Source organism: Arachis hypogaea, chromosome 8, assembly GCF_003086295.3.
Source record: "Arachis hypogaea cultivar Tifrunner chromosome 8, arahy.Tifrunner.gnm2.J5K5, whole genome shotgun sequence".
In the NCBI taxonomy this organism is placed as follows: domain Eukaryota; kingdom Viridiplantae; phylum Streptophyta; class Magnoliopsida; order Fabales; family Fabaceae; genus Arachis; species Arachis hypogaea.
In genome coordinates, this window is record NC_092043.1 from 43,270,587 (window position 1) to 43,287,676 (window position 17,090).

At 35.1% G+C, this 17,090-nt stretch overlaps 2 protein-coding genes and 1 long non-coding RNA gene across 4 annotated transcripts; 2 read left to right on the forward strand and 1 right to left on the reverse strand.

Annotated features, from left to right (window-relative positions):
- The first annotated feature begins 3,063 nt into the window (after window positions 1-3,063).
- On the forward strand, window positions 3,064-8,391 carry LOC112707610 (protein LATERAL ROOT PRIMORDIUM 1). 2 transcript variants are annotated; one of them, XM_025759418.3, is made up of 3 exons: window positions 3,064-4,191; window positions 4,590-4,913; window positions 8,017-8,391. In XM_025759418.3, the coding sequence occupies exons 1-2, from the start codon at window positions 3,486-3,488 to the stop codon at window positions 4,889-4,891; spliced, it is 1,008 nt and encodes a 335-aa protein (XP_025615203.1). In that variant the 5' UTR covers window positions 3,064-3,485; the 3' UTR covers window positions 4,892-4,913; window positions 8,017-8,391. The 2 variants fall into 2 exon arrangements, with proteins under 2 accessions (XP_025615203.1, XP_025615202.1); XM_025759417.3 differs by having other exon boundaries at window positions 3,097-4,218.
- Window positions 8,392-8,974: 583 nt separating this feature from the next.
- LOC140174862 (uncharacterized) lies at window positions 8,975-10,458 on the forward strand. Its single transcript, XR_011864875.1, has 3 exons — window positions 8,975-9,111; window positions 9,255-9,333; window positions 10,046-10,458. It is a non-coding gene; the product is annotated as an uncharacterized lncRNA (long non-coding RNA).
- Window positions 10,167-14,465, reverse strand: LOC112705395 (phosphatidylinositol 4-phosphate 5-kinase 6-like). The gene is made up of 6 exons (XM_072201355.1): window positions 13,581-14,465; window positions 13,227-13,394; window positions 12,732-12,897; window positions 11,544-11,660; window positions 11,111-11,304; window positions 10,167-10,353 (listed from the first exon to the last, which is right to left on the reverse strand). The coding sequence occupies exons 1-6, from the start codon at window positions 14,417-14,419 to the stop codon at window positions 10,167-10,169; spliced, it is 1,671 nt and encodes a 556-aa protein (XP_072057456.1). The 5' UTR covers window positions 14,420-14,465.
- Window positions 14,466-17,090: the final 2,625 nt, after the last annotated feature.

The following is a 17,090-nucleotide window of genomic DNA, read 5'->3' on the forward strand; positions in this document are numbered from 1 at the left end:
CACGGGATTCTACCATGTGTCTAGAATTGGAGTCATAAGAGGATTTCACCCCATGTTAGCGGCTCTGGTTGAAAGGTGGAGGCCTGAAACTCACACCTTTGTATTGTCGATCGGTGAGGTTACAGTGACATTAGAGGATGTGGCTCATATATTCGGACTACCCATTGATGGAGCGGCTGTCAGTGGATGGACAGATAGTAGTGGCGAGTTCGTTCAAAGTCAGGGCATAGAGATATTCGGTCGTGAGCCATCAGTCAGTGGTAATGCGAAGTCTTATATAAAGCTTGGATGGGTTCGACGTATTAGAGACGCAGAGCAGTTGGACACTGACGAGTCTATCAGGAGATACGTCAGATGTCATATCTTCTGTTTGTTAGGGTCGACCTTATTCACAGACAAGTCGACTGCATATGCCCATGCGACAAGAGTTAATGCACCCTTCAAGACTGAGTTAATGCACTCGACAAGGTTCGTTGTCATATGGCCCCATCGATGTCCTTCGTCGAATGCCAATACCCAATGTCTGAGTCCAATGGCATCGCACCACCTGGCATATGCCTCGCCTCGCTCTTCCAACCTCTTATAGTTGATATTGTACTCCTCCACCGTTCTTGAATAACCTATGTTGACAACAAGCTTTTGCAAGTGAGGGACTTTGAATGCCCTTAAGAAGTTACTGCCGATGTGTCTTATACAAAACATCCACCATGCTCTTGGAGGTTGCCAGTCGCCACCGGAACGATTTACTGCTGCCCGTATTGACTCATGTCGGTCTGAGATCATACCCACGCCATCTTTTCTAACAACATACATTCGCAGATTCCTTAGAAAGAAGTGCCACGCATCAGCTGTCTCCCCTTCCACCAAGACAAAGGCAATAGGCACAATATTATGGTTCCCATCTTGTGCAACAGCTACTAGAAGTGTACCTTTGTATTTTCCGTATAGGTGTGTGCCGTCAACCTGAACCAGCGGCTTGCAATGTCTGAATGCCCTAATGCATGGATTGAAACTCCAAAATACACGATGAAGTATTTTTACACCTTGCGCCTCCTCATTCCCGTTGTATAGTGGTCGTGTTTCTATTTGGACAACTGAACCAGGCATCTTCTGCACCATGACCGATAGCCACCATGGCAAGGCTTGGTAAGAATCCTCCCAACTACCGAAAACGTTGGCTATGGACTTCTGCTTTGCCAACCAAGCCTTTCGGTAACTAATGGTATAGTTGAACCTTGACTGGACTTCCGCAATTATAGATTTCACCTTGATGGACGGGTCCGTCTCGACCAATGGCCTTATAGCATCAGCAACTGTATCTGAGTCCAACTTCGAATGATCTTGTGAAATTGTTCCGATCATGCACGTGTGGCTACCGTTGTATCTTCGTATCTCCCAACAACCTTTTTTCCGTATCAAGCTAGCTCGGATAAGCCAGTCACATCTGCGCCCGTACATCTTGCATTTTGCATAGAACGTCTGTGGCTCAGACTCATACACCTCATAGTCAACTCCTTTACCAATAGTGAAACTTCCAATTGCTGCGACGACCGACTTTCTAGAACTGTATTCCATTCCAATCCGGAACTCCCCGTCCTTACCATCGGCAACGCCTATGTCAACAAAATTAAAAAATAGTAAAAAAAATTCAAGTTAAATTATAAATTACATATCTTTACTAACATTTTAAGAATATTCAAGTTAAAATATAAATTACATATCTTTACTGGTTCGTTTTCTTATTCGGTTTAATTAACGGACCGGACCGGTTTAATATTTGCTTCACCAATTTTCCGGTCGAACCGGCCGGTTCAGTCCGGTCCGGTTCAGACAACATTGTTTTTTACTCATTCGAACGTATAAACTAACAAAAAATTATTATTTAGTGACCACGTACCTATGTTTGTATATTCTGGAAACTCGTGTGCATGCATGGCCTCGAGATCCAACTCACGCATAAAAGGTGGAACGTCCATCGGTTGACTGCTCGACGGACCCACCACTACATTCTCTGCTGCTGCCTCAACTCCCACATTACCATCCTCATCTTCGTCGCCGGCCTCATAAGTGGCTTCGAAATCATCTTCGCTGTCCCTATTCATTCCTTGGTACACTGCATCTCTATCATCATGTATATCTACATCATTCTAAACCGCCACTGCCTCTACAGTTTCAAAATCAACGTACACCTCAATCTGTGGGTGTCGCATCTGAGTCTGCTGGTGAATTTGAAACATCTTCTGCATACTCGCTTCATCAGTGATCGGCATGGCATCAAACTGTATTAGACCACCAAAAACCACAACCGGATTTCGGTACAGAATTCTGCTCACTCTCATTAACGTACCATTCTCCATGCTTTGACAGAGGCCGTTCTGCAGCTCCATTAATGTCATCGTGCAGGGAACCACAAACAAAAACGGATTTTGGCACACAAACCTCACTCCCTCATGAGTATTACGTATTATCTCCCCGTTGCAATACACCACCAAATTTGCAGTTCCCTCCATTACACCACCTCAAAGAATCCTCACAACACACTCAAATCTCACTCACTATGGAAAACACTCTCGAGCTCTTCTTTATATAGAGCAGTGCTGCCTGTCTCAACCAATCACGCTTTGACACGTGTCAGAACGCCCCTGCGTACTGACTCATCACGCCCCCCACATGCTGCACTTCCTGGCCAATCACGCTTTGACACGTCATCACGCCCCCCACGTGCTGATTCACCACGCCCCTTGCGTGCTGCCACGTGCTGCAACTACATTCAGCCACGTCAGCACGCCCCCTGCGTGCTGCTTAAGTGGCTCAACCAGCGCGTGCCACGTAGCCTCCACGCCCCCTGCGTGTTGAAGGCACCACGCCCCCTGCGTGTTACCCCTTCATCTGACACGTCCATCTATTTGTAATACACACTATAAGTCCATTTTCTCCCAATACACCAAAATATTTCCCATATTTTAACTAATGAGCCTATCCAATTACTTTTGACATATTAATATTTATCTCAAATATTTAGAAGAAAAATAATAAATTGAGAGTATGCAACTCAAGCTTTCCGGTAAAACTAATAATTTGGGGATGATAATGACTCCTTTAAAAAAGGTGGAAGGAAGCAGAAGCGCTATCTAGCGAAGAATCTGAAACTGCAGTGAGTTGCAGTAGTGAGTGATTGGTGAGAGATCCAAAAGGGCCCAAATTCCTTTGCAGTGTTGCCAACACATGATAACAATAATAACACCAACAAGGCAACAAAAGTGAACTCTTCCCTCATTAAATTCCCCATCCAAACAAGTGAGAGTTTCAGTGTCAGAAAACAAGAAAACCTGCAGTAACATATCATCCAAAATCTTTTCCACTCAAATCACAGAAAAAGAGGCAAAAGAAGAATCATATATAGAGAATCTCAATCTCTTTCTCTCTCTATAAACAACACCACTCATCAGTGCCTAAAAGATCTTTCTTTTTTCTTTGTTTTTTCAATGAACATGTTAGGCCTCAGAGACCTAGTTTTCATAGCACCAACCCATTCCCTTCACCATCATCACCAACAAGGCCAAACCATAATCTCACAAGACCACCACCATAGCCATGGCCATACCAACAACAACAACGACAATAACAATAACAATAACAATAACAATAACCTTCCTTTTCCTCCATCATCACTCAGCGTTGGCCTTGGAATCTTCCCCCTCATAACCGCCACACCCTGCATGCCACAAGATAACAATAACAACGTTCACCATGACCAACAACACCTTCTTGTTGGGACCAACACCACCACCGCCACCACCACCACCAATAACAGTTACTGGAACCTCAAGATGTGTCCTGAAGTTTCAGAACACGACGGCGGCGGTGGTGAGGGAAACAACAACGGAGATGGTGGTGGTAGTAGTATCTACGGCCCTGAATTCAGGGTGTGCCAGGATTGTGGCAACAGGGCAAAGAAAGATTGCAGTTACAAGAGGTGCAGGACTTGTTGCAAGGGGCGTGGATACGATTGCAGCACTCACGTGAAGAGCACGTGGGTCCCCGTGTCGCATCGCCGGGCACGTGATATCACCGTTGTTGCTGCTGCTGCTCTTGGGGCTAATAAGAGGCTTAGAGCTTTTGGGTCATCACAAACAACTACAACTACTAATACCTCTCATAGTTCAACTTCTAATGCTACCACAACTAAGAGTTTGGATTCTACCTCTTGTCACCAGGGTGATCATGATTTTCATTTCAGTCAATGTTCTTTTTCGATTTCTGATTCCATTCAAGTAATTAGTCTAAACGGCTTTTGTTAGCAGAACCGCTTAAACCAATTATTTGGACGATGGGAAATCGATTAAGAACTTTCAAACCGAAACAATTTTGAAATTGAGTAGTATATACTTTTTCTTCTTTACAGAAAAAATTGGTGTTGACAAATTGAATTTAGGTTCTGTAAGAGAAAGAAAAAAAGAATGAAAATGTGACTAGTAAATTATTCTACAAGTTGTCTATACTAGAATACAGTCCATAACAATTTCATTACACAAAATTTGGAGGTTGAACTCACAAATTAAGAAATGGTTATTTCTCTTGGATTGCAGATGCTGAATTCAAACAATCTTTACCGAGCCACGTTCGAGCCCCGGCGGCGTTTAGGTGCCACAGAGTGTCTGCTATTGGCAATGGGGAAGATGAAATTACATACTTGGCCACTGTCCACATTTGTGGCCATGTGTTCAAAGGGTTTCTTTATGATCAAGGTGCTGATGGCAAGAATGATGAAGTTCCTTGTGTTTCAGTGTTGCAACTTGGAAACAGTGGGAAGAACAACAACAATGGGGAATGTTCCTCTCCAACTCCAATTGGGGTTCCAATCAGTGCCTACCCTGCTTCTGCTTGCTGATATAATCTTCTTCAAATAAAAGGTACCAGAATTCATCAAGGTTTACTCAAAATTAAGATTTATATATTATTCTCCATTTATTGCTACACTGCTAAAAACATTATAGCCAATTATTTGATGAACATCACCAAGATTTTACATATTCTTATGTAGTTATGTTGTTGGTTCTTGGTTGCTAAGTAAGATTTTTATATTTTCACTATGGGGAGGTTGCCACTTGGAAATAGTGAATCTGGATATTCACCTAGGGATGGCAACCGGGAAGGCGGGGGCGGGATACCTTCTCGCTCCTCGTCTCTGTCCCAGATTCGATCCCCATCTCCGTCTCAATTTCCGCTATAGGAGAATATTACCTCCAATCCTCATTCTTTGTGGATTCCCATTTTTTGTGGGTCTCCATTTTCCATCTTTCTATATTGATTATTTATATGAAAGTTTTAATGAAAAATTAAAAAATAAAATCAAACAACATTATAACAACATACAAGGACACAGTCGCGCATTAGTAAAAAGGAGAAAGAATGCCGCGATCAGAGATAATAAAGTGGCGAGAGGTGACGACACGATGAGTATTGAGTAGGAGTGGTTAGGGGTTTGGTTGTGACGCTATGGGAGATTGGGATTTGTGAGTTATGGTCTTCTGGGATAAATGGAGAGTGAAATAACGTAGTGTTAGTGTTATAGAGAAAAAGAAAGATACTTTTAAAATTAGAGTTAGATTTTTCAATATATATGTATAGTATGTGAAATTACTAAAAAATAAATATGAAAAATAAATTATTAAGAATATTTAAGTAAATGTATTAATTCAGGGAATTAGTAAGGACGGAAAAAAGATTTCTGCTTGGATTCTCATATTTGCCTCGAAAAAATTTTGACCCATCTTTATTTTTGCAAAAAAAAATTTCCATCTTTAGGTTCTTATTTGGGACTGTTCCCACGAATATCTCCACGTTTCAAAAAATTTTGTCATTTCTATATTCACCAAATTATTTAATAGTGGAAAATTTTTTATTGAGTGCTAGACTGCTAAGTAATCATAATTATTCTTTTTTTTATATATAACAATAATAATGGTAATAATTAAAGATTATACATAAAAAAAAGTATAGATTCCTATTCAGTCTTTATAAGAAGTTGATTAGATTATTATCAAATAATTTTTAATTATTAATTTTATATGAAGATTAAATTAATATTTTTAAAATTAATTTTCATCAGAAAAGAAAACTAAAACTGAATAATTTTGAACTTTTGATTTTTTATAAAGTTCATGCTAAATGCATTTAATAATACACAAATTTTTTTTACTAGTAATAAGCAAATAAAAATTCTTAATTGCTTTTAGCTTTTAACTTTTCCATTGATTAATTGTTTTAACATATTATTATACTATTAGTTTTTGGTAATTTTATTGATAATCTATCTAAAGAAAGAAGACAAAAAAAATGTTCATAGCATCACCACAAACAAACACACAAAATTTCCTAGCTAGATAAATACTACAATACTCTTTTGGTATTGGACCAAGAATATTAAATATTATACATAAACTACGCTAATAACTAAGACCTATTACCAAAAAAAAAAAAAAAAACTATGACCTATTCACATGGGATTTCATAAACTCATGAACAAAACTACAAAAGCATAGAAAATTCTAGTACATCATCATTTGATCATTTCACTATGTGTAGTAGCATTTCCGCCAATTATAATTTAGCTATTGAAAAAGAACTAGCTAGGAAATCAATTTAAAATGAAACATAATAAAAGGATCTATGTGGTCACCCCTAATGATATAGCATATATAAATTAAGGGTGGAAAACAAAAAGAGTAGTAGTCCACTTTCCAAATAAAAACATCATAGCCTTCATTCTCTTTTGCCATTTCTTTATTTCATATTGAAGATTTAACATGGGCGAGGGACTCGAGTAAATAATGGGCACTTCATATATAATAATAATAATAAAAAGAAATGTCATTTTCAATCAAAGGAGGAGGGACAACTAGGAAAGATTGCTCCCACTTTGATTGTCCATTAACAAGAGTGTTTGTTACATTTCCACTACCACATTCATTTTATTAATTTATTATAGGTTTGAGTTATATTCATGATTCATGATTCAATTGATGAGGAAATTCCGTGCCTTACTTATATAGTATTTTGGGACATAACTAGCTTTGTTTACATATGTCAGATCTAGCACCCCCCATCTTAGTATACTTTTACCTTTTTACACTTTTGCCATTTTCATTGCTATTATTATTATTATTATGTACATGTTATGATGTTTATATATATTTATTTAATTTATTAAAAAAAATAAAAGTTAATATTTAATTTAAAAAATATAAAAAATAAATCATTTTTAAATATTTAAAATTTATTGTAAAAGACAAGTTCGACAATTTCGATACCAAACTTATAGCTATATACCAAAGAATTTGTCTTATTATTATTTTTATTCAATTTTCCTCCTACTTTGTTTGGCATTCCTTTATCACCTAAACCTTCTTTTCTATCCACCTCACTCATTACAGTAGTGCTTTTCTTAAGGACATGGGAACTGGGAAGGTTCTTTTCCTCCAACTTTATTTCCATTACGTGAATTACTGAAATTCTTTCCTTTTCTTTCTTAAACATCTTACCCTGTTCTGATAAGCAGTGATAAAAAAAAACATTATACACAATTTTTATACGGAAAAGTTTAGGGGGCCAGCAATTTTTGTGTTTTTTTGCCAATACTTAACCATCAAAACAAAAGTGAGTGATCTCCTACCATTAGATGTAATCTCACACCATTAAAAACACTATTGATGGCCAATTAATGGTTACAAAACACCAAAATTGCTGGACCCCTAACATTCCTCTTTTTATACTATGGTTGGTTTGGTGGGATGTTGTGTATTAGGCTCACCTCATTCATTTCAAGTTGTGCTTATTATCTACTTAGTAATATCACTTCCTATATTATCAGTGACATTGATTAATGTTACTACAAGAATATAATAGAAATATATTTGAAATTAAGAATAAAATTGAAAGTAAACGTAAAACTTAAAAGATTTTGTTTGTTGAGGAGCAGCAACAGGTAAACATTCTAATAATTGTGGATGACAGGGGATGGATCAATCTCATGATGACGATGATGAGCTTCTGAAGACAGTTCATTCTACAGTTTTGCAGGGGAAAACGGACGGCATAAAAATGTGCTAACTGCTAAGTTGCCTTTTACTTTTGTTATTTTGTAAAATTTCTCTTATATATGTAGCATGTTTATATTTTGCATATAAAAATCACAGGGACCTAGTTTCATCGTTTTTGGTTACATGGACCTAGCTAGTTCCATTCTATTGCATCAGAATAGAGACATTATTATTGATGCTGCTTAAGTTTACATTCAGTATTTTTATTTTATCTATGTTGCATAGATACACGGGTACTATAACTTGATCCATATGAAAATAGGTATGTGATACAATTTTTTTGGAAAAAGTTGTTGTAAATTTTATAATTTCTTTTTAAAAGTACGTTATAATTTTCTTTTAACAAAATTTTTGTGGGTCAAATTCAACAGCAGTATAGTAAATATTAATAAATGAGTAAGGCTAACTCATACAACACTTCTCTTGAATATACTTCATATGCATGTAAATATTGTCAATGAGTTATAGCTCAAATGTCATAGTCTTCTCATACTCATCTAAGAGGTCGTCGGAGACTGTAACAGAAAAACATAATTCCACCACAACCTCATCTTTTTTATATTTTTATTCAGCCTTAGACATAAGGTTAAGATGGGAAAAAAGGTTAACAAAAAAGAATAATTTCGAATGTTGTTTACTGACCCCCTTTTTGTTGATTCATTTACAATTGGAGATAAGGCAAAATTAACTCTGAACAACATTGATCTAATCTAAAACATACATGCTATGATCAAAATGAAATCACAAAGTGTAAGAGGAATGGGGGGTGTATTGAAGATGGAAAGGGAAAAATCAAGAAATTAAAGTTGAGAAATGTGTTATATTCTGTATTTAACAAAACACCCTCCAACTAGTGTGTAGAAATCAGTGTTGCCGGTTAGTGCTGATCATATTTTGAAATCTAAACCTTGTCCTCTACAAAAACTCTGAAGAGGAAATCACGAAACCGTCTAGAGTATAGCCTTGGATCGACGGCGGAGATGGAGGTGGGATCGTACTGGAAGGATTTGTAAGCGTGCTCGATCTTTTTACTTATGTCATAGTCTTGTAATATGTCTATAATACCAAAGAAAATGATGATGTCATATAACTCCCCTGTTGGTTCTCCAACCAGCTGAGGAGTTTCACTAACGCTACTTCTTCGCATTGTAGATTCAGCTCGTGCTGGCATGCTTATTCCTAAGTGAATCCACCTAATACAACACAAGTAATGCAAATATTTTCAGACAAGGTAACAATTTTGATAGCAAAATCTTGCCTATGGCTTTAGTATCAATAACAAGGGTGAACAAAATTTTAAGTATAAAAAATTAAGAGCAAATATCCTTTCCCGCCTCTGATTATTTACTCGCATTTTCACAATTTGAAATTTTCTAACCAATCTTCAACCATTCCAATAATTAGTCTAAGTAGTTCTTATTATTAGACTAAGCAGTTTCTGATATATCTGCAGTTCACCAGTTACTTAAATTGTTAAAGACTAATTAAAAATTTTTGAATCGTAAGAGAGCAATTTGTCCTTTAAATAAATGATCAAGAATCGAAAAGGACATTTACTCAATGCGCAAAAATGCAGAAATTAAACTCTTGTTCAAGTTAAAATTAAGAAAAAGTTAAATAGATCCTTAACTTTTTGATCCGTGGACATTTAAGTCCTTCAAGATTTGAAAATACATTTAAAATTCTGACATTTTCAAAATATAGACATATCGATCTTTCATGTTCACCTGGGTCTATCAGGTTCAATGAAAAAAATCAAACGTGACTCCCATTGTATTGACCTGGTCGATATAGATACGTACATGGGAGAGATTTTAAATTTAAATATATTTTTAAATTCTCAAAAATTTAAAACATCAGGGATTAATTTGTCATTTTCTCTAGATTGAATTATAATATTTATATTGAATGAGTAAAACAGTAAATGCAAACCAATATTGTAGTTACCGGTTAGGATCTGTTGCAAGGGGATCGACGTCGACTCCAAAAAGGCGAAGGGCTCCATCATCGAAATTATTACCACTCCCTACAACACAGCTTGATGTATTTAGGAATCATTCAAGTTCAAAATAACTTAAGAAAATCCATGCAAGACAAGGCATAACCAGTTGGGGTTCGAGTTCCTGAACTGCGACCAGAAGAAGGCGTAACATTTTCACCACACGATATTCCCCGAAAGTGAAGACCAACCAACAAGCTATAATCCATAATCCTCTCCTGCTCAAGAAAGTCACAGTCCCTATCCACTTGCCTGCGTTCAAAAGGTTCTATTAAATCTATAACTTTACTCTCATAGCATCAAACTATTCTAGTTATGGGCCGTAAAAATGCACAATTGAAAATCTATATTAAATCTATTTACATTGACTGTGTATATAAATTACTGATAATGTTACAAAACCGATACAATTTATTGTTTTTGACTAGGAATATTTTTAAAAGTATTAATTAAAAATATATAAAAGTGTTGACTAATATAAATTAAAATCGTTGGTTCTTAAACTTTTCACATAAATTAGGATGGGTTTGTTTTAGCTTTTTCAAATAAAAATCAGTTTTGACATACTTATATAAATTAAATAAAATAATTTTCACCTTTTTCTAAGACATAATTGAGTATCGTCTATTTAAAATAAATATTTCAATTTAAAAATATTATTTGCACTCCAAAATCAGTTATTATATATTTGTATATAAATATATAATTTAATTTATTTTTAATATATTTTATATTTTAATATATATTTTATATTAGTGACTTATTTTAATATATGCCTAAGATAATTAATTTTAATTATCCAAATAAATTAAATTGTAAAATCATTGTTTGATCATAAGAAACAAATGCACTATCCTAAGTTATAATGTATATAAATACATATATGTCATACATCTATATTTTATATTTTAATATATATTTTATATGAATAATTAATTTTATAATTATTATTTAGTATATACATAACATAATTATACGTGTTGCCCACGCAACGCAGAGTGAGAAATACCTGCAAAATTCTTGAAACCAAGCCTTCCGCAATCGAAATATATAATTTAGATCAAGGTCCTTGAGTGTTACGGTAGGATCTACTTCAGATTCAGGCTTATCAGTTGTTCGACCAAAGGTTGAACCTTTTAAGTCAAAGCGCCTATGGATGGGGTACTGTGAACAGAATAGATTTCCCATGATGACAAATCGAACCTGAAATTTATACTACATAATCAATATACTTTTCTCTCTAGTGATTATTCCAAGAATTTAATTTAACGTGTTATTAGTATAAAACAGTTTTATAAAATAATAATTTTTTATATTGATCGTATGAATAATTATCTAAAAAATAATGTAATTTGATAAATACATGTAAAATATTTTATATTATTTGTGTAAAATTAAACTCTTATTCTAATGTAAAAAGATTTTACACACCTTGGCATTACCTTTTTTTGAGCTGTTCCCGTTAATCTAACACAATGGAGGCCGAAAAACTTGGTGACTAAAGTGTTCTCAAAAGCCCTAACATGTTTGTAGTAACCAGGCAACATTCTAAGAAAAACCTACATTCATGTTATGAATTCATCATTCACTAGAAAAATAACATCAATAACAAAGCAAAAGACTATTGCATCAAAGGCAATATTTGAAGTCTAGTTTATATTGACTTTTTTAATGAAAAAAGTTTTTTTTAAATAAAATACTTTTATTTAATTTAAAACTTATTTGGATATGTCTTTTAAAAAAAGTACTTTTATTTAAAAAAAGCAAAAACAAAAAAATATTTTTAATACTTAAAATTTTTTTTAAAAAGCCTATTCAAATGTGAAATAATTTTTGTCGGTTGAAATTTTTTTTAAAAAAATAAAAAAATAAATACTCTTCTCAAAAGTCAATCCAAATTAATTCATAGTGTCTATTTTCTACCGTATCATTTTAGTTGTTTAATTTTAAACAATAATAAAAAAAATATTAAAGTTATACAAAACGATGATGTAATTGAATAAGTTGTCCTTAGCATAAATAGTAGTAGCATTAGAAGATCATTTAATAGGATTGAGAAAATGTACTGCAAAATGAGTTATATCGAATAAGAGTATAAGTGGTAAAATGACAAATAATGTTACCTAAAGTTCCTAAATAGACCATTATTAGTGGAAAAGTAAATATTTAAAAGTAATGTTAGAGAGATAATAATTTAAAATTATCTTATTTAATTTAATATTTTTAATTTTATCTATATAATAATATCTAAAATTACATATTATTATTTTAGAGTTAATTAATGAATAAAAAATAAAATAATTTTAGACTGATTTAAATTGATTTTTATTGTTTCTCAAATATTTTTTTATATTTACAAGGGGTTAAGTAGACATGTGATTTTAAGGTTATTAGTTAATTTTTTTTTATATAAAACATAAAATTTTAAATTTTTAATATATTTATTATTCTAAATGTATTCTTAAATACATGTTAGTCAAATCCAATTTAAAATTGGACATTTAATTGATACTTATAGAAATAGTAATTACTTGTATATTTATTTGATAGTGATAATTAGTGGATATTTAATTACTCATTGTCAATCCAAGATAATTTGCTCATTCTAGCTTAACTAAAAGGGAACTCACTTTACATTCTGCTTTCTTCATGGTCTTGATCATGTATCGGTCATCATGGGTTAAATAAAAAAAGCTACCACTTTTTCCTGGCGATGAGAGTTCCCGAAGGGCATCATTCCCACATAACGATAACATATAATCAGCTGGATCAACTTTGAACAATTTTCTTAGAGCCCTGAAAATTTTAAATATTCAATAAACTATGAGTTATCATGATCGATAAATCTGAACAAACAAATATATTTATTTAACACAATGAAAAAAATTTCGAAAATGTTTAATAATTAAAATAAATTAGCCAAAAATCGTCAAAACTTACGTTATTTAGTATTAATTAATTGTTATAATAATTAATTGTTGGAAGGATATAATTTGCAAGAACACACTTAACAAGGTGTTACAATCTGATGTGATCATGGTTCACATAACTAACATAATATTTTTTTTTTAAGAAAAACGTAAGGACAGTCAAATACAGATTTATGGTATCCTTGAAAATCTCACCTAAACACTACCGGACAATAGTCTTTCCATTTAAACTCACAAGATGAGTGAGGTGGTGTGTATTTGGACCCTTCTGATGGAAACTTTGTCCATACTTTTTCTTTGGGATCAAATGCAGAGGATTTTAGATCAAGAGATGTACTAGGAGCAGGTCTTCCAACAGCATGTCTGTGCTATGGCACAAGAAATTAATAACCACACAGTTAAAATTAGAATCATGTAAAGGAACAGATATTTTTCCATAATAAAATATGCTGATGCATATTTGTTAGTAGTGTGAGATGGATAGAAATGTTTTGGTAACGTTTACTGCTAAAAAGATCCAATTTTTGAAGAAAAAGGCATGATCAGTACCTGATACCTAGTTGCAAATTTAGCATGAGTTCATAATTCTTATGACCTTTAGATATAGTCTCTCCTTGGCGTTTAGGGGGCTTAAGCCTGAAATTGGGAGCTCTTGGAAGCAAAGGATCAACAAGAGGACTTCCCAAACTACTTCCATCATAAGAGTAAGAAGAACCATCTTCAGAGCTATAATTACTAAGCCTTCCGTCCACGGACTTCCACCTCGGCCGCTCGCAGGCGTCGCTCTTCTTAAACGTCGGTTCCTCCTCCTCCTCCAAGCCGGCCGGATTCAACGTCTTGTGCGAAGGGTAAATGGCGACCTTCTCGCACGGCCACAACCTGCATTCATCCAAATCAACTGAATAAAGCTCTTGAGGATCCCATTCCAAGTTTCCAGCACAAGATCCTGATGGATAATAAGTCCCACTCTGTTCCTTTGGATCCTTACTCCAAACCCCAACATAGAAGCTTCCATCGCCCCAGCGGAAGGTTCCGTTCCCTTTGGGCAAGCCCTCCTCCCAACAACCATCATACCTATTCCCATTGCTCCACATCATTGTCCCATTCCCAGAGAACAAACCATGCCTCCATTGACCAATGTAATGGTTCCCATTCTTCCATTGATACCTACCATGACCACTTTGCATCCCTTTCCTCCATTCCCCATCATAGAAATCCCCATTGGGAAAACTTTGAGTCCCATTTCCATGTCTCAAATCCATTACCCAACAACCCTTATAAGTATCCCCAGATGAACCAATATAAGTACCCTTACCATCCATATGACCATCTTTGAAATCACCCTCATAGGTTGCACCACTAGGCCAACTAAACCTACCCTTACCCATGGTTTTACCTGTTAGGTACCAGACAAATGACACAGCAAAATATAGAGATGAAAAATTAGAAATTTGTATAAAATATGGAAATAATTGAATAATTTTCTTTGAGAATTACAACTTCTCTCTATCACAAGGAGACTACAATAACACTCTCTCTTGACAAAAGGAGAACACACTTCTCTCTATCAAATATAGGAGAAAACTACTCAAAGAAATCTTATGTTATTCTATCTGGATGACTTGATTGAAATGAATTAAAGAAAAACTCAATTTATAGGTGAGTCTCTTCAATATGAACCATCCGTCAATTAGAGGTATATAATTCTTCTCTTTTTCAACCACTAAAATTCTAAGGTTATAAATTAAGATTGTTTATTACCTCTCATTTTATTTAGTTATTATTTATTTATATATTTTCTAAAATTAGCTTTACTAATTTTCACAATCTCCCACTTAAAGCTAATTTTGATAAATTTTCAAAATTCATGTTGCTCATGTATTCCATAGGCCGTATGAGGATCTACACCATTCAAACTTTTCTGTGTTGATTGGTTTTGTCATGGCATCTGCTAGGTTATCTTTAGTGTGAATCTTCTGCATATCAACACTTCCTTCTTCTACTACTTCCCGAACAAAGTGATATTGTACTCCAATGTGTTTTGTTCTTGAATGAAAGGCAGGATTCCTTGCAATGTGCAAGGCACTCTGACTATCACAATACACAGAAATCTTCTGTTGTTTGTGCCCGAGTTCTTCTATCAACCTTTGGATCCAAATAGCTTCCTTGCATGCTTGTGTAGCTGCCATATATTCAGCTTCTGTAGTAGATAAAGCTGCAACAGTCTGTAATTTAGATAGCCAGCTCACAGCTCCTCCTGCAAGTGTAAACACATAGCCTGTAGTAGATTTTCGTTTATCAAGATCACCTGCAAAGTCTGAGTCGACATATCCATTGACAATGAATTCTGATCCTCCAAACATAATGCAACATTTGAGGTTCCTTTGATGTATCTCAAGATCCTCTTAACAACATTCCAATGCTCTTTACCCGGATCTGCCATAAATCGACTTACCACCGCAACTGCTTGAGCAATATCTGGCCTTGTACAGATCATGGCATACATAAGGCTTCCCACCGCTGATGCATACGGTACTCGAGACATTTCCATCCTCTCTGCTTCACTACTAGGGCACATACTTGAGGATAATTTGAAATTCATAGGAAGTGGGGTTGAAATTGGCTTACATTCTTGCATATTGAAGCGTTGCAAGATTTTCTTCAAATAATTCTTTTGCGATAGCCAAATCTTCCTATCTTTTTTTTTGTCTCGGTGAATTTGCATCCCTAAAATCTTATTTGCTGGTCCCAAGTCTTTCATATCAAACTCCCTAGCCAACTGTGCCTTCAATTCTTGGATTTGATCTTTGTTGGGACCTACCACCAACATGTCATCCACATACAACAGCAGAATGATGAAATCATTATCACCAGACCTCTTGTAATAAGTACAATGATCTGAACTAAGTCTGTTGTATCCAAGGCTAATAATGAAAGAATCAAATCTCTTGTACCAACACCTTGGCGCCTGCTTTAGACCGTACAGAGATTTAGTTAACCTGCAAACCAAGTTTTCTTTTCCTTTTTCTTCAAAACCTTCTGGTTGGAGCATATATATCTCTTCTTCAAGTTCTCCATGAAGAAAAGCAGTCTTTACATCTAATTGCTCTAGATGTAAATCAAATGCAGCACACATAGCCAAAACTACTCTAATAGTAGTTAGTCTCACCACCGGAGAAAATATTTCATTGAAGTCAATACCTTCTTTCTGAGCATATCCCTTGACAACCAATCTTGCACGATATCGTTCCACCTGATCATTACTATCTCGTTTGATCTTGTAAACCCATTTGTTACCAATGGCTTTCCGACCTGCTGGAAGTTCAACAAGTTTCCAGGTATGGTTCCTATGTAATGCCTCAATTTCTTCTTGCATTGCTGTCATCCACATAGAAGCGTCTGGATTGCGCATAGCCTCCATAAAAGTTGTTGGCTCTCCATCTTCTGTCAAAAGACAATATGCATCATGGTTTGTCAAAACATAATTTGAGTGCCATGATGGTGTTCTTCTTTGTCGAGTGGATCGACGAACTTCTATGTCATTAGCCTCTGCTTCTTGTTCTTCGTGCTGTGGTTCTGCTTCAGAAAGATCACCTTCTCTGCATTTTTCATCTATTTGAACAGTGGTTATCTCTTTAATAGTGCTGTCATTTTCTTGTTCTTTTTGCAATTCATCTTCTGCAAATATCACATCTCTACTGACAACTACCTTGCGGGCAGTGGAATCCCACAGGCGATACCCCTTAACACCGTCAGCATAACCCAAGAATATACATTTTCTAGACTTTGGGTCTAGCTTTGTTCTTTCTTGGGAATTGTACATCACGTACACAGGACAACCAAATATATGTAAAGAAGAATAATTAGGTGGCTTACCTTGCCACATCTCCATTGGTGTCTTTAACCCAATTGCAGTTGATGGTGACCGATTTATCACATAACAGGTGGTTTTAACAGCTTCTGCCCAAAAAGACTTGGCTAAACCTGCAGTTTGCAACATAGCTCGTGCTCTTTCTAGGAGAGTCCTATTCATTCGCTCTGCTACACCATTTTGCTGAG

Excerpts from the sequence above, each read along its gene's own strand:
- LOC112707610 (XM_025759417.3), top strand. The coding sequence starts at position 3,486 with ATGAACATGTTAGGCCTCAGAGACCTAGTTTTCATAGCACCAACCCAT. Across the intron at positions 4,219-4,589 it reads TTCTACCTCTTGTCACCAGG|ATGCTGAATTCAAACAATCT; the intron begins GTGATCATGATT and ends CTTGGATTGCAG.
- LOC112705395 (XM_072201355.1), bottom strand. The coding sequence starts at position 14,419 with ATGGGTAAGGGTAGGTTTAGTTGGCCTAGTGGTGCAACCTATGAGGGT. Across the intron at positions 12,898-13,226 it reads TATTGTCCGGTAGTGTTTAG|GGCTCTAAGAAAATTGTTCA; the intron begins GTGAGATTTTCA and ends TAAAATTTTCAG. Across the intron at positions 10,354-11,110 it reads TGGTTTCAAGAATTTTGCAG|GCAAGTGGATAGGGACTGTG; the intron begins GTATTTCTCACT and ends TTTTGAACGCAG.